At 40.3% G+C, this 16,877-nt stretch overlaps 1 protein-coding gene across 3 annotated transcripts in view; it reads left to right on the top strand.

Annotated features, from left to right (window-relative positions):
- The first annotated feature begins 603 nt into the window (after positions 1-603).
- Positions 604-16,877, top strand: part of mgmt (O-6-methylguanine-DNA methyltransferase) — a 37,095-nt gene continuing 20,821 nt past the window's right edge. For all 3 annotated transcript variants that reach the window (XM_064932533.1, XM_064932532.1, XM_064932530.1), the window contains exons 1-4: positions 604-655; positions 2,260-2,399; positions 9,895-10,061; positions 15,161-15,300. In XM_064932533.1, coding sequence (XP_064788605.1) covers positions 647-655; positions 2,260-2,399; positions 9,895-10,061; positions 15,161-15,300 — 456 coding nt within the window. In that variant the 5' untranslated portion in view covers positions 604-646. The remainder of the gene's footprint in view (positions 656-2,259; positions 2,400-9,894; positions 10,062-15,160; positions 15,301-16,877) is intronic.

Here is a 16,877-nt window from a genome sequence, read left to right as displayed (position 1 = left end):
CAGTTAGTAGTTCATTAGAGAGAGCCATATTGCACCGTCGGGTAGCGCTGCCAACCCTTGCTATCTGGGGCAGACTGGCAGAGGGTCCAGATGGCACGGAAATCCTCAAAGATTTGAAAATGTTCTCTGCAGGGGTGGCGTTTTCTCCCCGCTCCCACCCTTACCACTGAGTGGGGTGTGGGCCTTGCCTGGCTTGCCACCCACAGAAGCTCAGTTGGAAACTTGCATGGAAATATAGTACAGAGAAAGTGTAGAGAGTAGGCTACCTAGCTGCTGCAAGCTCATGAAGATACATGAGTTATGAGTGGATCAAAGCACCAGGAAAGTTGTGGGTGTCACAAATATTTTAATTTAAGTATTCTAGTGGGTGAGATTGGTTTAACTATATTTTTTTCCTACCTGCTTTTAAAGGTTTGATTAGGCATACAGCCTTCATAAGGATGACACATTGTATATTAACTGAATACTATAGTGCATGTGTGATTTTAGTAGTATAGCTGCATTATTTGATGTGGGGCATAGGGGGAAGCATGTCTGTCCAAATACGGAGTAAAGATAAAGTAGATGCAGCCGTTTGCCTCTTTGATTGGCTGCCTCCTACACGTTGTGGGGGAAACCAGGAAGAGAAACAACTCCACATTGTTACATGGAGCAGGCAAGTATTTGGAAGCATTTGGGCATTATATAAAGTTGTAGGCTACGTTCTTGTTTGTTATTTTCCTGACAATATATTAGGCTATTGTCAATATTACTACACGTACACATGCCTTACATGTTTGCAAATGTTTTTGTTGTTAGAAGATACCAACGTGTGCTGCGCGCCTCATTTCCTCGCTTATATCTGCATCGTCCTTGTGACTCCCCTATGTAGTTGAAGTTGAGATTTGAAATGGTTAGGGTCATGTTCAGGGTAGGGACAGTATGCGCCCGAATTCCAGGGGAGTTAGCGCATTATTTAGTCTCGCGAGGCCATCCAAATATCGTCTCGCTGACCACTGACCCAATGTGTACAAATAGGCTAAATAAACATAGTATACTGTAAGCTATACTTAAATGCATACACAGTTATTTGCACCAAATTTATAAAATGTCTATTAGGCCTAATCAGCACATCAAACAGCTGAACTCTATATTCCTCCTTATCATTTTACATTTTTGGTTACGATACCCTTAGTTTGTTTAGGATTAAAATATTGTACGTGTGTCATGTGTAAAGTACCCCAGTGTCAAAGCTGTTTCATTGCTTGGTTTGCTATTGTGGACGCTGCTCTGCAACATTGCAGCTTGATTGTTTTAGTTCATAGCCCCCTTCTCCCCCCCCTCCCCTTCTCTCCCCTCCCCCAACCTGGGAGTTGCTGGAATAGTTAGGGAGGAGTTTACGTGCTCTCCTTTTTCCTGGAAGCTATTATGTGGTTACTGTAGATAGAGAGGAAGGGAATTGAGCTATAGGTCCAGTTAAACAGATCTAAATCACTTAAATTATTATGACAGCAACAAATTATTGTATCATGGTTATGTTTTTGTCTGTACCTCCTGTTTACTTTAACAAGTGCATGATGATAATGGGGAAATGTAAACCCATTGTTATTTCTAGACTTTATAACTGATGTGCAGGCCTGTATAGAAAATAGAGATTTCTTGGAATCAATGTGACCTTTATGTATTATAACCCCCATACCTCAAAAAGTCGCAATATAACATAGTCAATCATCTCTCCTTCCCTCAAAGTAAAAATAAAAAATAAAGTGCTGTCTGGTTATTGCCAAAATCCATCTCAGTCGTCAGAAAAGCTGCACGTTTTCACTGTTGTTAAGGGCTGGAAACCGGAATCCCCTTGGAGTTGCACCCTAAGGAACGAATTTAATGCTAGGAAAACATCCCGGCCATCAACCAAAAATGATGGATTGAAAATAATGTTGAGCTATCTAGGGAATCCCTCACCAGACAAGGGAACATACTGCATTGTTTTTCTCATTTATATGATATATAGAAAAGAAATGTGGGGAAAAAACGAGCGATTTATTGGTTAGATGGGCAGATAGATTTTTTTTCTCTCCATAAAACAAAGAAATACAGGATTTTAATGTAAGGATCATGTCACATCATGACATTGTTTCAAGGGTAGGTGTACAAATCATTAACATTTGACTCTTATGTGGCTTGCTTGCTTCACAACAATTCCTTCGATATAGAATGTGTAAAAAATTCTGAAATTTAGCCACCTACATGAATACAACATTGCATATGTTTCCCTACCAGGGCAATGACATGAAGAGTCAGAGTCTGTGCAGACAGATGACCATCTCGTTGCAAAGTCCCCTGGGAAAGATCCAAGTCAGCGGATGTGAAAATGGTGTGCACACCATCCAGATCCTAATGGATGTTCCACCTGCAGAAAGGTACTGTACTGTATAGCCACCGACATTCTAAACAAAGGTGTGCAATTTACAGGCAGACAGCATCCACCCGTGTGATCGAGTGCTCCCAATTCCTCATTGGAAGCAGGGGCATTTTTGTTGATCCCCTAAGAAATATCCCAAAGAAAGTTGGGAAAAATATAGGAGACACTAGAAATATGAGGGGCACTAGAATACAGTTGCGCTTGAAATTTGATTTCTGATGGTACATTATTCCTGCAGTATATTTAAGATCTTCTGAAATCTAACTGTTTATTACCAACAGGGGTGACTATTAGAGTGGAAGGCTAGGGCCAGCTAAGGGCATAGGGAACATGGCCTTTTCTGTACTGTATACCGGTATGTATTTTGCTTCCTAGTTGGAACTGATATTTATCAGTTCTAGAAAACCTCTTTTACACTCCTCAAACAGGTACAGTGGGAATTCAGACCAATCATTGCTCAATAACATTGACTATTTGCAATCTTGAATGATTGGAACTGATTAAAATCTGCATAAATAAGTATGTAGTCTTTAATTTTCAACAAATTCCAATTTTCAGGTTCCATGCCCTACATTTCAAATTGGTTTTGATTAGATGGAAATTAAATATCCCTGTATCACAGATTCAAATTTGATCAACTTGATTGGTTTGGGAAATTAAAGCTTTTTCACATTCACCAAAAAGGAAGTCACCCTTTTAGTAATGTATGGAAAACTGTAATTTATGGAAACATATTAATGCCCTTGTATATTTTAAATCAATATGTCTGCTACCTAGCTGTCTCCCATCCCCTAAAATTCATCAAGCAGTAAAAACATTATACTTGTTAATCAGCAGAAGTGTAGAAATTAATAATATGGAATGTGATTATCGAATATGTCCTGTAACCATGCACAAGCACCTTTTCTGCCCCTCGTTCTGGATGTGGTTTAATTTGTGTGTTCAGGTTCAGTGAGAACATGCAAATGAATTTAATGATTTGCATCAGTAGATGCTGCGTTTAATATAATTTGCTATGTCGGTCATCAGAGTAGTTTCTATTAGGCTGCAATGTATCTTCCCAAATGTAAGAACAAGTAAGGATTTCATTTGGATAATGTTTGAATGCTATCACAATCAGTTAGATACTCAAATAATTTACCAATGCCAGTATGTCAGCAACAACTTAATTGTAAAGTAGCCTATACAATTAGCATCAAAATGGCAAAACAAAGCAGAAAGAATCCAATTGCCTAAGCCAGTCTTCCTCAAGATTTATAATTCTCCAAAAAGTGTGTAATTTTTTGGTTTTGGTTCAGGAGTGTTTTGCACTAGAAGAGTTGGCAACCAAAGATGTGTGCTTGGTTGAAGCCTAGGGTTAGCATTGTTCAGTGCAAAACAACAGCAGTGGTAACAAAGCATTTGCCATATTGAAAAAGTGTGATTGATAAATGACATTATAGTCACACAAATGCACTTGAAGCATTGCTTACACACCATGACCGTCAGCTTTTCTAATAGAAACGTCTCAAGCCCCTTTTGCTCCCTAACTGATATGGCTAGGCAACATTTGCTGAAATAAACCTCCACCAGTCTAACGACAGCCCCGAAGGCAGCGTCAGATGAACAAATTCATTATATCTCAACAACCCCTGTTGGGGACTAAGCCACCCAACACACTGTTAACCAGCATTCCCTTTTTAACATGGCCATAACATTGTTCACTGAAAAATGATACACATTTTGTTTACAGGAGATTACTATTATCTGAAATATGATGCTTCTCACCCCAAACAGAGACATGTTATACAGAGGAAAAACACAGACTACTTTTTTTGTTAGGGTGAAAAATGGAAAAAGGCTGGACTTTTGGCCCCAAGACATTTTGTGGGCATATTATTTTACAATGCTTTGATCAATTTTTCTGTCAACCTTACTGAGATGTGGGAGAGCTGGAAAAAGCAATTTAGCTTGTGAGGTCCTCAATAGAAATGTAGTGCAGATGCCTGTGTGTGACATGTTGCATTAGTTCTTGAGTAGTCTTTATTGCCTGATAATGTTGCAAGGCGATACTGATATCAATCATTCTTTAACAGCTACCAGTATGCTGCAATTTTGTAACAAAAATAATGCATACAATAATTGATTTAATTCAAAGGTAAAGTATTAAAGTGATATATATTCCTGCTTTAACAACAAAAAAACATACAGTAGGACAAACAGAAAATGTGGTGCTCTAACAGAAACTGTTAGAAATACCGTCGGCCGGCCCGCGTATGGTTCCATAGATATTCTCATTAATACTACACGGATAAACAATGAACACTCTGTCTCATTTGCATATAGATATAAACAATATATTTGTGCATCTGAATTCCCATCACACATGGATCATGTGATGCTCCGGAAATCCTAAGTGGCTCAAACCAAAATTGTCATTATACTTCCCTATGCCATAAATCCAGCTTTTTTCCTCTCTCACAAAGCTGTATAAATCTGTGTCTGATTTTTCAACAGTGCACATTGTTTTTAGTTAATTGTTTTCATCTGTTTGTTTTTGCCTCTGATAGCAGGGAAATCTACCATATGCTCTTCCAAAAGACAAATGATTAGCAAATGAAATTCTGGACAGCTGTCTGACTGAAAGCATTTGGTTGATAGCATTCTGCTACCATAATTAGCTTAAGCTTTGGGTTAATTAACTTTCTACCTGGATATGCATAATAATAGCAGCACCCTGCACAAAACCAAGGAGCTTGTGGTATATCAGCAGGAAAGGCTGTCTTCATTTTATATTTCAACAGCATATTTCAATTTCAAGAGCCGATTTAACTCGGGAATATCATCAAAAATTGTAGATTTTCTTTTCCGAGCCAGATAATTCTGAAACAATAGGGGTGTATTATGTGGCAGAAATGCCATTTCTGAATGTAATTAAAATGGATGAAAGCAATCACTGATTTTTAAATGCTTTTGTTCAGCATCAGGCCTGCTTGTAAAAGAAACACCCATTGAGAGGAGAAAGAGACAAGAAACCCTTACAGTACACGAGTAATTAGTATTTTGTACGAATGTGCTCACCATACTTGTTATAGTAAAGCATAAGAGAGAAAGACTGTGTTACACACAAGAGGAATGGATATTGTCAGTGTTTTAGTCTATTTAGCCCCAGCTAGTATAACCTTACACTCTCCATTGTCATAGACCACATGAGGCTGAGTGTTTGATTTGTAACTGTTCTCCCTCAAAATGTTCACTGTCAAACTGTCTAAGCATGCCTACTATATTCTGTCTAATACCCCAGCTGTCAAAGCAGTTTTAACACACTACTAATACTACTAACACTAGTTCCCAGACTCTGTCCTCAGGACCTCAAGGAGTGCATGTTTTGGTTTTTGCCCTAACACTACACAGCTGATTTTAAATGATCAACTAATCATCAAGCTTTTGAATCAGCTGTGTAGTGTTAGGGCAAAAAACAAAACTTCCACCCCTTGGGGTCCTGAGGACCGAGTTTGGGAAACGCTGGTTAAACTATGTCATCATTTTGCATTTAGATTTTATAATGGCCTTAGGTACTGTAGATGTATTTTGTTTTTCTGGCCTAGTGCTCAGCTGCAGGTTCATTAAGGTGCAGTTCCCCGTGGCCCTTGGACCCATCTGTGCTCTGTGCCTATAGCTCTGTCTCCTGGGACTCTTTCCCCAATCAGGCTGCCTGTGTCATTTCCTGTGGAAACCAACACCTGTGTTGACACACTACCTGTAAACAACCCAACACAGCCATTCATTTGTGAATGTAGATTCACCCAGATGTAGATTCACCCAGTGAAAATGGGAGCACAGATCTCAAGTTAGGACGGTTTAGATTTATTTGAACCAGGGAAGCTGTATTTTTTTTTAAGCCGTTCTAGATCAGAACGTTCTATCATTATCTGAAAACTTTTGATGGTAGCATGATGCCATGTGGCTTGTTTTTGAGACTGAACGTATTCTACATTTGTGCTATTCAACACTGTATGGTGTACTGAGGCAGGAAGATGGTTGTGTTCTGACATCTTGAAGAGAAGTATGAGTCAATTATGGCCAAGTGTTGTTCTTGCTTATCTTCCTGCGGCACCAAACAAGGATTTAGTCAAGGATTTAGGGGTGAGGGGGGCGGTGGTGGGGATCATGGTAAGCGGTTCACAACAAAACACTCAAAACTCCTGGGAACGGGCACTGATTTAAAAATAAATTACAGAAGACGAAGCGCTAACACTCAAGGGCCCTCAGCAGGGCTGGCATACACAGGTGAAGATTACCCTCCTCACTAATCAGAGGAACAAGGCAGTCATTTGCTCCGAACACAGACAGCAATTAGGACTTGGTGACACTGGATTCCCATAATGCCTTTGTGCTTGACATGGTCAAATTTCGACAGAGGCTATCCATGCAGGGTCACTGTCCCTCTCTCTCAGCCCAGGATAGACAGTTGTGGCTCCAGAGGTCCTCATTCCAGGGGATCCTTAATACATTTACTCCCTCACTGCCTTGTTACTGTACCACTCTGGTAATTAGAATCTCCTTGGAAGACACTGGAGACTAGAGGCTGAAAACACTATTTAAAACTGCTCACTAGTCCCATGTAGATACATATTGCTGAGTGGGTTGTATATGGATGATAGAGTAAGAAATAAGCCACTGGTAATGTGTGTCTACTTAGAGTCCATGGTTACTAAGCCGTGTGCTACAGCCAGCTTGAAGTACCTCACTGTCTCTGTGGCTATTGTAGCTAGATACTGTAGTGGGCTACCAGCGGAATTTCAACTGCTTGAGTGAGCTTCATTGAGCAAGTGGCATACAATTGTAACACACCCTTTGCCTTGAAGCCTTCCTTTTTTAGAGTCATTTCAGGCTGTTTTCATGCTCTCTCGAGTTCTAACATCTCAGCGTTAAGTATCTGCTACTGTAAGGCTAAGGAAAATATGGACCGGTCTTGCCCTTTTCTGTTTCATCCTCTGACCCGCCATGTTAGCCATGATTGGTGAAGGAGAACTCTGGTAAGTGGTGCCAAACGTGGCTGCCAATCGAGACAGGATAAGCAAGATCACACTTCACAGGATGGAGGCATGAAAGCTGAAGGTTTTTTCCTCCTTCTAAAATACTCTGACAACAATGTCAACAATTAGATGAAAGCAATTCCTTTTAATGACAGTAGATACTCCCACCACAGTATGTCCCTGATACACACAGTGCAGTAGATAGCATAAGTCATACTGTAGAAGACCTATAAGTTTTGACAAAACATGGCAACAATATTTTTGTTGCTGCGGTATCGCTCCCTGATTAATTTCTTTCTGTTCATCCTAGGGTAAATGAAATAGCCATCCTAATAACTATATACATGCTCAATTCATTATTTGCATTAGTTCAAATAAAATAGGTAGAGTGCTAAATGACTCACACACTGCACAGCAATGATTTATGGTAATTGCAAATCGATTTTGACAGGAGCACAATATTAGAAATTCTTTCAACTCACAATCCACTATCAAGGGAAATATGTTGTCCTCTGACGCAAACCCTTGCCTGTGGAAACGAATAACCGATGGAAAAAACAGGTCACAGGATGTAAAAAATATTCCGTTCTAAACTATGGAAAAGTAACATTAAAATTGTGTGATTTTAAAAGGGCCTTCAGGAATTGAACACTTCATTTGTGGGTTGGTTGGTATACAAAAGCTGTATGCGATTTGGCTTTCTTTTTGTTTATCTCAAGACACAAGTATTTCTCCTGGGAGAGTGTTATTGTAATTGGAAGAACATTGAAGACATTGATTGGATATCTCTGATCTCACATTTCAAGGTCATGGTTTCTAATCTTCCTCCCATAAAGTAAAAAAAAAAATGTATTTGCTTTTTACAAATTGCATATGACGATAAAGAGTACAATCGCCCAGCCTCTTCCAATATGTCTTCAGCTAAACTAACTTTGTAACAATTACACAATAACATGTATGTTTGCTGACTGTATTATATTGACTTGTACTAAATGTAAAATTCAATGTAGGATCACTCATACACCCTCATTGTGAGGGTCTATAGCAGAGGCCTGTGGGATAACAGCCATAGTGACAGGTCTAAAGTGTGAGTGGAGGTTAAAGGTCCTATGCCTTAAGCAAAGGTGCTCTAGCCTCTGTCCAGTAGATTGTAAGGCCTGCGGGTCCAACAGGAACATTTCCACAAACAATATCCCTGAGCTGTCAGTGTGCAGTGGCTGGAACATCCTCACTGAGAGAAAGAGAGGGATGGGGGGGGAGGTCTGGAGAGGGAATAGAGAAATTCAGAGAAGGGAGAAATGAGGAGAGAAGGGGGAGCGGCGATTGGGAAGGGGGTGAGGGAGAGACAATGAAAAGTAGGGGCTGGCTGGGCGCTCACCCATGCCGAAAGAGATTGCTATGAGCCAGAGCCATTGTTTGACTGGGTCTCTGGCTTGGACCAGGGCAAGGTGTCTGAGTTGTCAGCACTTGACTATAAACTCAACTGTGGTTTGGTGTATTTTGATATGAGTATTTACACCTTTTACAGTGTTCACACCTACTGTAAAATAGCACCCCTGAGAGTTTCATTACAACCACAAACACCTAGGCTTTGCTGCTTTCTGAAAACTGAACTGCACCATAACACACTAGCTAGTAAACCTCAGCCAAGGATGTTGAATTCATGTTTTTTTTGTTTTTTTTTGCACAAACTGTTTCCTGCAGCAGTGTTAAAAGTACACCATGTTGACTTACGTATTGTGGGTTCGAAAAAATGTGCTCTTTGTGTTTAACAAACTAAATGTGTATTATTAATACTATACAGGATAAACCAATCTTCCAAAAAGGCACTTAAATGGTGTCATTATTTATTTACACGTCCATACACCAGTTAATGGAATTGGCGGTGTTGAGCTGCAACACAGCTTGGGGTCTACTTTACCGAAATGCACATGTTCAGAAATGGCTATCCCAGTAGGGTCTTTACATGTCCAATATGGGTCAGTCCACTTGCGGACCTAGAGGCTGGTCAGCATCACAGAGCAACCTCATCTTCGTTAAATGATGCTAGCTCAACCATAGGCAAAGTGCTTTCCCAGGTGCAAGTCCAAGTTTTGTTTGTTGCTTGTAGGCACCCCTTTATATTGATATGCTGCCTTTGTTTACTGGGGCTAAACTAAACTAGTTTTAGAGCCTTGCTGCCATAAGAATAATTGTAAATCCTGTTATTTTTGACAACTGACATGCAATAACACTTTTGCATGAAATACTTCGCTTTCGATGTCATGCCAAACTATTCAGCTCTTTTATTCACATCAACAACCTCTGTCCGTTTGCATGCAATGAAACACTTGTCATTACTCTATCATTCATGCCCTTTCATTCAGGACTTTTATTACACACATGCCATGCTATGATACTGTCTAACCGAGAACGGTCTCTTAGTAATCTACTTCTTTTGTGGGTGGGGGGGTGTGCTTCTCATATCTCTCACAGGAGTGGTGACACCTCCCTAAGCTGTGTGGTCACTGTTAGCAATGGCCAAGAGGAAATGGGCCCAGAGTTGCAGCACTGCGTGGAATGGCTTCGGGCCTACTTCAGCGAGCCGTGGACCGTGGGGAGGCTCCCACTCCCAGTCTTTCATCACCCCACCCTGCATGGAGGTCTGTCGCCATGGATAAATACTTTTTCAGAGCCATGACTGGAATCAGGCTTTCACTCTTAATTGTCAGTTACCTCACTTACACTCTCTGGCTCACTGTGTTATAATGAAGTATTTTATGGCAGAGAGAGAGAACAGAACCCGGAGCTGTAACTTGGTTCAGTAATCTGTGGCAGCCCTTACCATGCGTGTTAGTCTTGGCCGCTGTTCCCATGATTCTTGGCACATTCTTGAAAACTGATCAAATTCCACTCTTGACATGTTCAGACAGGAAGCTTTTTTTTAATGAGAACATGTGAATGTTAGTAAAGTTTCAATGAGGGCATTGTTGGCTTGACCAGTCACCCACAGCAGGGGACAAGAGAGCCTTCACAATGGACAGTTAGTGTGCTTTCAAGAAATAGCTGTGATTTTATAGTTTAAAAGCAGCAGTACATAGGTAGGCAATTATTAGAGCATTTTCTGCAAGAATAAATGAGTATCATAATGCCATAAGACACCATAAATAATTTCCAAGAAAATGACAAATCAGTCAGTTAGACTTTTAAGTCTGAATGCTTATTGTATTGAAGCTGATCATTTTCTGAAGAGGTTTAATTTAGGAGGAAATAAAGCGCACCTACACCCCAAAAATATGACAGCACTCAAATCCACTCCATTGCATGTACTCAACAACCGTGCTACTCTTCCCCTGCTATTAGGTTTTAGTTGCAGTCTAATTTCATGCAGATCCACACAGTGCTTGAGTGATGGCATTTTCAATGAGTAGGTACTCCATTGAGACTCTGTATACTGCAACGAGTCCCACGCTCCCGCAAAGGCAATGCAGAAATACATCAGGAGCAATTACGATATCAACTTCCAGCGTGATTCCCTCCACCACCAAGTGCTTGTGTACCCGCCCCGGGCTCTTTCAAATCGCATCTCATCTGAAGTCTTTGGGGTTTTAATTAAATTTCTGGATAGATGGAATTCTTCATTAGTACCTGATCTGAATAAATGATTGTGCTCTGTTAACCCCCCCCCCACACACACACACACACACACACACACACCTCTGTTGTTCTGAGGTTGGGTAAATAGATGGTAGCCTAGGAGTGAATTGCTCTCAGTGGTCCAATAGCTGTAACGGTTGTCAGTGAAGACATGTTAAATGCAGGCAGCATGAGTATTTGTCTATTGAGGGAAGAAAATGCACTTTCTATATTTTTGATGATCATCAGAATTTTTACATTTTCTTCTGGTTATGAGCAGGGTACGGATGTGTTTACAGTTTGAATGAATTGCTAGTTATACTAACCTGTTGTTAAGTGCCCTCAGGAAATTCATGAAATGCATAGAGTAATTAGAACGACTCATGTCCAACATAAAGGCTTTGTTTTTTGGGGGTGAGAAAAGCTGAATGTCACATTACTTACAGCTTCTCACAGGAATCATTGCCAGTACTTTTTCAATGTTGTCACGTTCATTTGCTCTGTTCATATAAATTGGAACCACTTTTAATATTAAGCTTCTTTGCGTAAAGTAGCAACCCGGTTGAGGTGACATGAAACAAGATGTGAAACTTGTTTTCCTTCACTCGCTGTCATGCACCACATAACACACAAACTTTGGTTGGTCGAGAAGAGATGGAGAAAGTGAGTGTGTGTCTCCTCAAACACAGACACCACAGGTTCTCAGAATGATGCATATTCTTTCATTAATTATACATCCATATGTAAAAGACGAGAGGATCTTAGTCTGGGTAAGCGGCACGGGGAACGTGTGGGGAGGGGGGAAGGGCGCTCTTCAAAGCCCATATGACTGGGTTCCTGCAGGAGTCTGAACCTCCCTCTGTGCACAGCGCAGTGCGAGATGAGACTCTCCAGGACCCGCCCCTGTGATGTGGAGAGGAATTAGGGAAATGAACGTTTTCAGAATATCGAATAATCAGAGAATCATGAACACCCCGTCAGCCTTCAAAAATATGGATCCCCTAAGACTCAGGAGACACTTTGACTAGGAGCCAAATTCTCTCCTCCCTGCCATTAGACACAAAGGATAATGAGGGAGCCGCATTTCCACTATTATACTTTATACTCACAACTACAGAGGGTTGGGTAGCAACTGGAAAATGATCTCTCCAAATCTCATTGTTAGTTAGCTAGGCTCATGTAGTGTCTGCAAATGTTCCACACAGTCACCTACACAACATTATGAACGGCTAATAAACTACTGGATTTATTATTTTATGTACAGTATTACATTTAAAAAGAACATTTACATCAATAGATTTAAAATCATATAATCCAGTCCTACCCATCGATTTTAGTCCCAGCCAATCTGGACTCTCCAATGTCCCTGTCACCTGCGCTTATGGTAGGTAATGACCTGTGACATCATTATGGGATGTCTGTAAAGGTGTAAGTGGTGCCCCTCAACTTTTATTTAAACAATTGACATCGGTGTGACCCTATCTAAACAGGGTCTTGACCCCAGACACACCATATTAAGCCCTTTATGAAGTATGGGGCTAAGGGACCGCTCTCAAATCATTGCTGGTCACCTGAGGTGACCCTCGTGAAACTCTCCAACACTGTTGACGCCGGAGTTGTTTAACCTCTAGATGTGTAGGTTTTTGTCTGTGGAACCAGTATAACCCTTTTTCTTGTTTGACCAAGAAACTGGGGGTGTACTCACTTAAGACATATAGTGCAAGTTAACATAGACTCGGTCATTTGACATTGACTAGTTGTTTGTCAATAATGTGTACATAAACACTGATTTGTATCTGTAGTCAGGAAGTGGTGCTGTTTAGCCACCAGAGTCACAGCGGTATCAATATGTAACACACACGCCATGCATGCGAATCCATAATTTACAAGCAAGAATAATCTATTTAAAAATTGCGAATAAAGCTTCCTCTCTCCTCTTTTACATGAAGTCTACCTTCGTAAGAACCCATCAGCTCGTTGACAGCGTGATTATTACCTGAAAAATTATTAAACAGTACCTACGGGCCTCGTTGAAGACAAAGAACTCACATGGGTACGCATCAATCAAATATATCCCCTTCAGGTGTTACACTTATTCCCCCCAGTTTAGGCAAATTGCCTTGTTGGCGTGGCTTTGTGTAGCGGAGAGTGACTATAAGGTGGAAGCCTAGGGAGTAAAGGATGTTCGCTCTGTAGAAGAGATACTGGGGGGTTACATGTTTTCACACAATGCCAATTTAGAGTGATTTCACCTACTGTAGATCACTTGTCATGTGCTCTCTTAGACCAGAATTAGATGGCTAATTGACTGTGTAGGATGCATGAATTAAAGGACCAACAAGCTTAAGCTGTTCACTATTTCACTTTACAAAGGTACGGTTCAATTGTACACATATAGTCAATGTTCAGAGTAAAAATAGATCAGTTTTGAATATATTGCATTTCTACTGTAAGTAATCAGAGTAGTCTGGTAGTACAGCTGAAGATAATTCTACCGCTCAAGTGTTAATGGAATCAAAGCTGTTAATGTGGCTTCTTAAACTGCAAATCATTTCTGAATTCCACTATTTAAGAGAGCCTGATATAATGAATCTACTCTCAATAGAAAGCAATTAAAAGGACACATTAGTCTTATTAACCTCGAAGTCATCCCACTGCCACAAATGGTGTGCAACATTCAAATTATTTTTATTCAAAAAATTAGAACAGATTTGGTGTCTATTTGGCCTCTCTTAATCCTTTTAAATGAAAGAGCGACCTTATAATTGTAGCTGTGACCTTATCTAATATAACCTAGATTGTCCTTCTTCAGAAATAATTTCCTTTATGTAAAACTCTTTCTCTTTTGTAGCTGTTATTGGCAGAAAGTTTGGAAAGCTCTTTCTTAGTTGTCTATTAAAGATGCACTATTCAGAAATCGCTCTGCCATTTCTTGGTTGCTAAAATCTATTAGTTTGCCTAATTCAGTTTATTTTACAAAACAAGCAAGAATTAGTGTAGAGAATCATTGTACCATCTAAAGCTCTGTGAAGCATTTTTAACCATACCCAAAAATAAAGTATTTTTAGCTATTTGAAGCTGGTGCACAAACTGAAAGTAAAAGACGCAAAAACAAAACTTAATCACAGGAAGCATAGAAATTGAGCACATGGAACAGATCTACCGCTTACACTTGTTTTCAATGAGTGACAGATCTATAAATCACATTTCTGTTTGAATTTGATCAAGTCACCCAAAAAGTTACATAAAATCACATTTTATTTGTCACGTGTGGAATACAACATGCGTAGACCTTACAGTGAAAAGCTGACTACAAGCCCTTAACCAACAATGCAGTTTTAAGAAAAATAAGTGTTATGAAAGTATTTACAAAAATGAACTGAAGTAAAAAAGAAAGAAATAAAGTAGAAAAATAACAAATAATTAAAGAGCAACAGTAAAATAACAGTAGTGAGGCTATATACAGGGGATATCGGAACAGAGTCAGTGTGCGGGGCCACAGGTTAGTCGAGGGAATTTGGTAATATGTACATGTAGGTAGAGGTAAAGTGACTATGCATAGATAATAAACAGAGTACCAGCAGCGTAGAAGGGAGGGGCAATGCAAATAGTCTGGGTAGCCGTTTGATTAGCTGTTCAGGAGTCTCATGTCTTGTGGATAGAAGCTGTTAAGAAGTCTTTTGGACATAGACTTGGCGCTCCGGTACCGCTTGCCGTGCGGTAGCAGAGAGAACAGTCTATGACTAGGGTGGCTGGAGTCTTTTTGACATATTTTAGGGCCTTCCTCAGACACCGCCTGGTATAGATGTCCAGGATGGAAGGAAGCTTGGCCTCAGTGATGGACTGGGCCGTACGTACTACCATATTCCAGTTTTAACTCATTTACTGCCTGGTGATGTCACCAAAACAGGCTGAAATGTCAGGCGGTCTTTTCAAACAGCTAAAAGGGCATTATCATAATTTTCACAATTTCACTATATTATTCCAACATCATAGTGTGAAATATTATGTATATAAAATACAGGAAAATCACTTTTTACTGCACTGTGACTAATTATGCGTCAGTCTCTACATTTATACCTCCGACTCACTCCCTCTATTTTACTCTTTCTCTTTTATCTTGCAGATTCCTTCACCAGCCGGGTTCTGCAGACTCTTGTGCGAGACGTGAAGGTGGGAGAGACGGTGTCGTATAAGCGGCTGGCTGAGATGGCAGGAAACCCCAGGGCCGTGAGAGCTGTGGGAGGGGCCATGAGGAAGAACCCGGTCAGTAGGGCTCTCTTTGATTGACACGTACACTCCTCTGAGATTAGCCATAAGTAGTCAGGACACCACAGTTGGCTTTAGTTTTACCAAAGGTATACCTCTTTTAGTAGTGGGTATCAAGTACATGGGTACGAAGTACAAGTACATACCTGTTACAGCTTCAGTAAGGCACAGACCAGCTTTAGCATCCAGCCGCGATCGGGAGTCCCGTGGTGCGGCTCACAATTGGCCCAGTGTTGTTTGGCCGGTGTAGGCCGTCATTGTAAATAAGAATTTGTTATTCTGGTTCTTAACTGACTTGCCTAGTTAAATAAAGGTTGCATTTTTTTTAAATGATGATTTATTCAAAATAAGAATTTAACTCAATCATGAATTTTATTATGAGTATCTGCATTATTGTAAAGGCTATGTTCAAATGTATGGCTCTTGTAGGAAACCAGTCATATCCTCTATCTTTTTTTACTGGTGATTTTATTCAGTCTGTACAAAATGAAAAGCTAGAGGGAAAACGCTGTGTCTGCTTTTGATCAGAACCTTTGATCAAAGCCCGTTTAGCTCTGCCCATGTAGTGCTGTGGGCTAGTCGACTAAACTCCACGATTTGCGATGGAGTTGGGCAGAGACTAGTGTAGGCCGACTGGAGCTCCGACTTCACATAAGATAACTTTTTTAAATCAAAAACTACTGATTTCAGCATCCAAAAAATAGCCACAATATCACAGAACAATGTCATTCATTTTATGTGACATCGGAGCTCCAGTCGGCCTACACTAGTCGCCAGTCAACTCCATCGTAAATCGTGGAGTTGAGTTTAATCGGCTAGCTGTGGGCATGTGTTGGAGGCACTGCACAGCAGTAGTAGTAATAGTAGTTTTGTGAAGACACACACATTGTGTTTTTACAAAGTAATCAATGTATGTTTTAAAGTCTAAATGTATGGAAAAATAAGTACAATATTATGTGTTATGTTACTCTGTAATATGCACAAAAAGTACCCTTACTCACGATTACATTCTAGAGTACTACCTTCCAGTTAAACAATAAAGAGTCTAGCATTTTGGCTCATGATCTAGAATCAGATCCTCTCAATGTCAATTACTTGTCAGTACTGCTGATACACTTGGGCTTCAGCTGTGAAAAGCTCTGGAAAGTATTGATTTTTGCCTCTCTGTGGCACTTCTTTACCAGGATTTGAGTATTGATAAGCTTTAGTGTTCTTTCCCCGAGTGAAGAGGCCGATCCAAAGGCCTTGAGAGTACCCTACCTAGACTGCTCTTCAAACCCGGGGAACCCAGTATCGATCCACATAGCGTTGAAGCTTCCCTCTGTCAGTAAGGTTAATCTGGGGTCTGAAGGTTTTATTGCTGTTGACATGAGAGTGGTTTTAATGATCGATTTAAAACACACAGGATTTCCTACAGTAAGAGAAGGGCTGAAGGTACAGCCATCAAACTGTGACAACCAACCCTGAACTAGTGAAATCTAGTTAAATTACAGGGCTATGCCAGCTAATATGTAATTACTAATAACATGTTTTTAATATTTGATCATGACAGCAAAATCCAGGTAATATGCAGG

This window comes from Oncorhynchus masou, chromosome 23 (assembly GCF_036934945.1).
Source record: "Oncorhynchus masou masou isolate Uvic2021 chromosome 23, UVic_Omas_1.1, whole genome shotgun sequence".
In the NCBI taxonomy this organism is placed as follows: Eukaryota; Metazoa; Chordata; class Actinopteri; order Salmoniformes; family Salmonidae; genus Oncorhynchus; species Oncorhynchus masou.
The sequence above is the reverse complement of the archived record's forward strand: the minus strand, read 5'-3'. Positions and strand labels throughout refer to the sequence as shown.